Source organism: Mirounga leonina, unplaced genomic scaffold (genome assembly GCF_011800145.1).
Source record: "Mirounga leonina isolate KUSES-001 unplaced genomic scaffold, KU_Mleo_1.0 Mir_129, whole genome shotgun sequence".
Lineage (NCBI taxonomy): Eukaryota > Metazoa > Chordata > Mammalia > Carnivora > Phocidae > Mirounga > Mirounga leonina.
Genome location: NW_023270323.1, coordinates 51,628,546 through 51,636,456, shown reverse-complemented (window position 1 = coordinate 51,636,456; position 7,911 = coordinate 51,628,546). Strand labels below are relative to the sequence as shown.

The 7,911-nt window shown below is 37.3% G+C and overlaps 1 protein-coding gene across 1 annotated transcript in view; it reads left to right on the top strand.

The window, feature by feature from the left end:
- Positions 1-272: 272 nt before the first annotated feature.
- DTHD1 (death domain containing 1) overlaps positions 273-7,911 on the top strand; it is a 62,545-nt gene continuing 54,906 nt past the window's right edge. The window contains 6 exon segments of the mRNA XM_035005591.1: positions 273-336; positions 339-485; positions 2,509-2,802; positions 2,805-3,123; positions 7,358-7,515; positions 7,518-7,684. Of these exon segments, the coding sequence (XP_034861482.1) occupies positions 273-336; positions 339-485; positions 2,509-2,802; positions 2,805-3,123; positions 7,358-7,515; positions 7,518-7,684 (1,149 nt within the window).

The window sequence follows — 7,911 nt, the reverse complement described above, 5'->3', positions numbered from 1 at the left end:
TGAGTGGGATGGTGTGAGCTAGTTCTATCCCTGTGATTAATCTATTCTGTACACAATGGCACCCAGGGTGTGGGAACGCCCCTCCTTGGTCACCTAGTAACTTTTCACTGGTCAACAAGAAGCTGAATGAACTATTATATTGTGAGAAAGTGCTTGGCCGCCTCACTTGGATCATCTCCTCGATTTTAAGCAAAGTGCCATCGCCAAGTTTGAATTTGCTAAACCTTTCGGCTTTGCTGGCCGAAAAGAAGCATTCCACTCCTGGAGCATAAATGGATTCAGAGGACATGGGCTCAGGTAAACTCGGCCAAATACCGAAGCAGATATGGAGACAAACCTGGTGCTAAGGCCGGCCCTCCTGGGTGATGACCCTTGTGAAGGGTCTGGTGGTGCGACTTGCATGGTCACAGTGGTCTTTCTGGGTCAAGACCTCAGTGGGGCCCTTCACCAGCTGTTGGAGCCTACTGCAGGCACTGTGCTGGCAGGTAGAGATTTCTTCTATTTCTATTTCTTCTAAGCTGTTTAACAATATTGCCAACAATCTTCTAATCTTTCTCTGGGAAATGTTGGTTGGACTGTCACCTTGAGATGTACGAAGGGGCAGGCAAAGAAGGCTAAGACAGAGCCTTGTCCACAAGGGACTAACAATATATTACGAGAAATAAGGTAAGACAAATGCACAGTAATGCAAGGGACATTAAGGCGAGTTCCATTAAAGACATAGAAAGGAAGGGCATTAAGACTTCACAAGCAGGCAAGATTCCACTTTTAGAGTGGGAAATAGGGAATTTTGCTAGATCAAATGCTGTATTTAAACCAAAGCTTAAGGAATGAATTGGATTTATGCAGCTGGAAATTAGGAATCTTGAAAGTGCATTCCAGGCAAGGGTATTATTAGTAGGATCCAAGATTAAAGGTAGGAAAATATCCCTGGTCTGAGGTAGAACAAGCAGTTTTTCTATATTGGAATATGATATTCTATGTGTAGAATTATTTGAGCTTGAACCCATTATTGCAAAAACTCTAGAAAGACTGGGCTGGGCTGGGCTATAGAATTGGACCCCCCTCCCACACACACTAAGAGGGGAGCAGATTCTTGGGAATAGCCCCAATTATGGATGCTGAGAAGTATGGCAGGAAGAACATTGTATCTGATGAATATGATCTCAGACAATAGCAGTTACTCTAGATAAGATGAGTGGTATCATGAAATCCAACTCTAAATTATATAGTGTCAAGGCAAGTGGGCAGTTCTCATCAATCACGAATCCAGGGGATAATGTTAAGAAATTATTAGCGGGCAGTTGGTAGGCATCAGGGAAATCTGCGCAAAGGCAGCATGACCCAGACAATAGCAGCTGGAGATTATAGCCAGGACTCTAGTCTCTGGAGAGAATTGAATATGGTCCTAGGCAACATATTGAGACAAATACCTATTCACGGAAAATGGTAAGGACACTGTTTCCAGAAGAGGAGATCAAAATAAAGGCAGTCTTAGGTACAAGACAAAAACACAAGCTGTCAGAATTGGAGCCCAAAGATAAACCCACCCTTGTAAAAGGATAATTTAATGATGATTCTTAAAATGCTGACCTATGGGGCTACAAATTACATATTCCTTAGTTCAGAATTGAATTCTAAAGATTGGAGAGTTGCTAAGCCTGCAAGAAGTGATCAGATAACCTCAGCTGTGAGCTGTAAGCTCAGAGGAAGGATGGACAAAGAGGAGAATAGTAGGACATGGGGATGGGGTGAGGAGAGATTATAACAGATCAGATCATGGGGGGGTGCCTATAGACCACCAGAATGAAGAGGCTTGACTTGGTTTAACAGCCTTTGAGTAGCCAGGGCACATTCTAATCAGAGAATCAGAACCTGTACAATTAGAACTATTTTTTGGAAGGCTAACTTGAAAATTGTAAATGATCACAAGCTCAGCAGAAGTGTAAACCTAACTTAATTCTCATAGCAGCCAACAAAGCACCTAAAAAATACAGCACCTGCACCAGTAGGAATAATGTAGCTATGGTATGCCGGCTACCCAAGTCTCATCTGAAGTGTTTTGCTAAATTTTAGGCAAATAATTATAGGTGGATCATTGACAAATGATATAGTACATTCAAAGGAGAAGGAACAATTCTCAAAATCATACTAAATCATCATGGAATTATTGAGGGAGATGTTGACTTCAATTGAAGAGTTTTATGGGCATCGGGGGATCATGATGTCTGCCTTCAAATATTCAAAGCATTTTTAATGAGCAGGAGGGATTAGATTTATTCTTTGCCACTACAGTAAGAAGCAATTTGTCCCCAATTCCTAAATGTATTAAAAGAGTGACAGTTGTGCAAATGACTTCTCCTTCAGCAGGGAGAAAGGCTTAAATGCCTGTAAGGGTCTTGGTAGGTTTCTAAGGTTATCTTGCCATACCTAATGAGATGTAAGTGGAGAAATATAATTTGATTCAGTTTTGTATTTTGTTCTTTTTATGTATCTGTGTGTGTACAGAAATTTCTACTTTCATAGACTGCCTCATGAAAATAAATGAATATTTGGAGAGCACTGCTACACTTCTAAAGAAAGAAGAAAAGGAGATGTGTAATTTATGCAGCACGCATGATGAATGTACCCCACGGCGGACAATGTCCACCATTCACGATATCAAAGCAGCAGGCATTGCTGCAAGAGGGGAACAAAATGTCATAGAAACAGCTACTGTTTCTCCCACAAATGGAGAGGAAAGTCCTTATACAAACCAGGTCCAGTTAAAAAAAAATAAAGCACATATGAGTTCAGAATTAGTGGGGGAAAAAACAATACCTTATTGAATGGAGATGTAAGAGAGCAAGGGGAGTCGCAGAACAAAACGTTCCCAGATAATGCTGAAAATGAAGATGATAAACAAACAGAACACATGACTGTTGAGAACACAAATGGCAACAAGAAAGAGATGCATGACATAATCCAGACAACAGAAAGAGAAATTCAAGAGACCTCAGAAAGCCAAAGAGAAGAGATTACCACATCCTCAATAACATGTGATATCTCCAGCAAGAATCTGAATAATCTTCTTTCCAATGATTCAGAGAGTCTAAAGCAAAAGAATAACATAATGGAGTAGGAGTAAGTAAATGTGATGTGAGAGGTGCTTGTATATTCCTGCTGTTGATACGTGTGTTTCCGTCATTCTTATACATAGTATACATATATGATGAGGATTTTATATTTCCATTTTAGATCTCTAGAAGATATTGTAAATCAATAATTCAGTTTAAATTATTCCCAGTAAAATTATATGACTGCTATTACTAATATTTTTTTAAATAATTTTAGGAAACAAACATTAAATGTTTCTTTAAAGGAAGAGGAATCCACTATAGAAGAAAGTAGTTTAAATGAACAATTGTCCAGAACATGAACACTCTTCTTAATCACTACTCTTTCAATTATAATAAGAAAAACTAGGAAGCTGCGGAGAGTTCAAATTCTGGAAAAGCATTTTCTAGACTCATTTATTTTAGCGATATCCTCAAATAAATTCTCACATTTATTTTATTTATAAATTATCATAAATTCTTAACCTGTGTCTGTAGACTCTAGGTGGCATGGGTAAGCTTTAGGCAGTTATTAAAATTGTGTGTATATTTTATCTCCTTGGAGATTGTCCAAAGCTTTTCCCAGATTCTCAAGGAGCCCCTGACTTTAAAAAAAAAAATGTTCAAATTGACAGATACACTTCATAAATTATCTCCCTTATACAGGGGATAATAATCCCTATTTGTCCAAATAAAATAAAATATTCACAGCCATAGTTTTCCTGCAAAGATCACACCCTTAGAAGACAATCGGGCATAATGAAAAAAATCATTGCTTTGGGAATCAGACAGACTTAAATTTTATCCCCTGTTTTTTTACATACTAGTTTTGTGATCCTGGGCAACTTGCTTCATTTCTTAGTCCTATTTTCTTCTTTGTAGAAATAATATATACTTCCTGGGATTATTTGGTAAGGTCAAATGAGAAAGTCACATAAAGGGCCTAGCACCACAGTACTTGGCAGATGTTCACACTGAGCTAAATGTGAGTTTGTAATTGATTTCACTCTCAACAACCCTCACTTTCTCTACTTCCCACGTGCTTCCAAACTTCACTTAACCCCTCTCTGCCATGACATATAATGCTCTTTTCAGGTGTATAATACCATTTCCAGGACAACACCACAACGGCGTCTTCAATCTCAAGCAACTCATTTTGCTATTTTGACCTTAGTTCTCTCATCAATAAAATGAAGAGGTTGAGTTAGGTTAGCTGTGAGGTCCCTATAGGGCTGAGAATCTAATGAGTTTTATAGATGTCATGGAAGTACATTCAATGCTTGACAAACCCCATAGTTTTAAAGAATTACTTCCCCTGCAAAACAACTATTAAGTTAGTTAATATGTAGTTGCCCATTTCACTTGAGAAAAACATTAACACTTCATATTCTCACATTCAGAAATGACTCAAAGCATCAACTAGTGAGTCACTGCTGAACCACTCCCTCTAACACCACCCTTAGGTGTTCCCTGGTTGGTGATTTCCTCTTTGTAGCGTACAAACCAATTGTGCTTGGTTTGCATATTTATAAAGATGACTACTCCTTTCAATCCTTCAGGCTAGAAACCATCAGGTCCCTTAAAATATGTGTGTCATAAACAAAACCTCGCTGGGAATCTGTTGTGATTCCTTCCTGGATAGCTTTCTGTAAGAAACCTAACTCTTCCAGTGTTGTTGTCCTAGTGTGTATAGACTCAAAGGGAAACGAGAAACATAAACCAATCTGATTACTTCACCTGCTGGACTAGATCTATTTGACTAAGACTAGAGGAAACAGAAGCATTTACAGGTCTCTTTCCTCACTTCACCCATCAGTCTTTTAGGAGAGCGTATGCAGGCGCCTGGGTGGCTCAGTCGCTAAGCGTTTGCCTTCGGCTCAGGTCATGATCCCAGGCTCCTGGGATGGAGTCCCACATCGGGCTCCCTGCTCGGCGGGAAGCCTGCTTCTCCCTCTCCCACTCTCCCTGCTTGTGTTCCTGCTCTCGCTGTCTCTCTCTCTGTCAGATAAATAAAATCTTAAAAAAAAAAAAAAAAGAAGAGCGTATGCAGATAGTTTTCAAGCCACAGAAGAAAATCATTTTTGAAGTTATACAAGGCTGGGTCACTGTATTCTCTATTAAACCATTCAGAAATTGTTTTTCATTTTCTGAAGTACCGTCATCAGAGAATATGCAAACAAACCAATGTACTGGGTAATTTTCCTTCCAACTTTACAGGTTCAGAATTATAAATCTAAATAAATTATAAATCTAAATAAATTATAAATCTAAACTTCTCTGCAATTTCAACATTATTTTTTAGATATCTATGTTAAAGGGCATTATAAAATTCAGTTTACTAAGAATTGAAAAATAGTTAAAACCTGATTATCCTAGAACTGGGTATTAATGCTCTATTTTATATTGATCCTCTCATTTATCTTTGACATTGCCAATATTTCAGCCATTTCACTGATAAGAAATAAGAAGTAGAAAGAAGAGGAGGAACTCAAGCTGGTAATCTTAAGGTAGAGATCTAATTTATTGGGCATGCAATTTATGCTAACCCTCTATTATAAGAAGTTTAAATATTTTATCTCATTCCATCTTCATACTATTGTGGATTAGGTATTAATTTCAGTTTGTAATGGATAAAGAATCCAGTGCTTTGGAATGATTTGAGGATATTATGTCAGAGTTTGGGCTTTTGTGCTAAATATAGACGGATTCAATTATTGATTCTGTATACTTACCATCGGTGTGATTTTCAACAAGTGACATTTTCTAAGCCTCAGTTTCTTTTTTTTTTTTTTTCAAAGATTTTATTTATTTATTTGAGAGAGAGAGAATGAGAGACAGAGAGCATGAGAGGGAGGAGGGTCAGAGGGAGAAGCAGACTCCCCGCCCAGCAGGGAGCCCGATGCAGGACTCGATCCAGGGACTCCAGGATCATGACCTGAGCCGAAGGCAGTCGCTTAACCAACTGAGCCACCCAGGCGCCCAAGCCTCAGTTTCTTTATCTGTAAAAGGTGATGACAGTAGTACCTGCCTGACTCCCTAGTGAGGATTAAATGAAACAGTGTGGGGGCACTTGGCTGGCTCAGTCAGTAGAACATGCGACCCTTGATCTAAGGGTTGCGAGGTCGAGCCCCATGTTGTATATAGAGATTATTGAAAGATAACAATTTAAAAAAAAATGAAACAATGTGTAACCTAAAATCTAGTCCATAGAGAGAGCTAAAATATTGGTTATTTTAATAATAATTATTGATGTTTAAAGTCAAACAAATAATGACTGATCTCAAATTTGAATGCAAATGTTTAAGACACTAAAAGCTTCGGCAAAGGTGATGGTTATAAAAAGCAAGAGTACAACAAGTGGTCAAAATAAGCTTTTGTATTGATTCTTTGAGGACTGTAAATATTTTGCTTCTAATTATCATGACTAATCCTAAATTCACAGTACTTTTGTACCTTTCTCAGGTTTTCTAAAAAACATAATAAACATCATTCGATATAATGTGTTTGGATAATTCCAATACCAGATATGTATTTATCTCCTTTCCTCAAAATTTAGTAAATGATTCAGCTATTAGTACTTGGTTTATCAAGAAGCATTAGCAATCTTCAGATTCATTTTGTAACGTGAACAAAACTGAGAAATCACCACCTAAATAATAATAGTAATGTCAATAGTAAAAATAGTAATAATAGCTCATACATATAATACCTACTATGTGCCAAGCATAGATTTTTAATAACTTAACATATACTAGTTTATTTAATTCTCACAGCCTTCTTATGAGATAGGTATTATTTTATTATAATTTTGCAGTTGAATAAACTGAGGCACAGAGAGGTTGAATATCTTGCTAAAAGGTTACAGAGTTAGTAAGTGAAAGAGTTGGGATTCACAGTAAGACAATGTGGCTCTAGAGCTCGTGCTTATTTATTTATTTATTTATTTATATTTGTTTTATAGTTTATTTATTTTTTTCAAATTTTTTATTTAAATTCTAGTTAACATATAGTGTGATGTTGGTTTCAGGACTAGAATTTAGTGACTCATCACTTACCTACAACACTCAGTACTCATCACAACAAGTGCACTCCTTAACACCCATCACCCATTTAGCCAATCCCCCGCTCACCTCCCTCCGTTAACCCTCAGTTTGTTCTTCATAGTTAAGACTCTCTTATGGTTTGCTTCCCTCTTTTTTGCATTTAGCCATATAGTACATAAATCAAATAATTGGAAAAATGATGTATTTTTTTTCCTTCAGGTATTTTGATATGCTGAGTGATACCAGCCCCCAGGTGTCTTGTTATATTACAGCACCATCATATTTTCTACAACATCTACAATGCCAGGTAATTAATAGCATGAGTTCTTTAATAGTGAGTGATAGTGAAGAGTTGGTCAGTAATGTCATCACTGTTGAGTCTCAGACATGGAAAAAAAAATTCCATTTCTAATATGCATTGCAATTCCATTTACTGCACATTACAGGTGAAATTACAGAAACATCATGGTGAAAGTGTCTGACATAAACCTTCAATCAAGTTACCTAACCCCAAATTCACTGGAAGGAATGAGAGGAAGTTATAAGGTTGGTAAAGCCTTGGCTACATCTACATTTGCTGTTTGACTCCTCTACTAAATATTACTCAGACTACCAGACTGTGTAGAGATATAATTGCTCCATTGGTAACAAATGGAAGGGTTAATTAGATTAATGCCAGTAAATTCACGAATATTTTGCTATCTTTTGATCTTCATGGTCAAAGAGCAGAAATTATTGGCCAAACTTAGGAAAGAAGAACTTGGGTCTAGGAC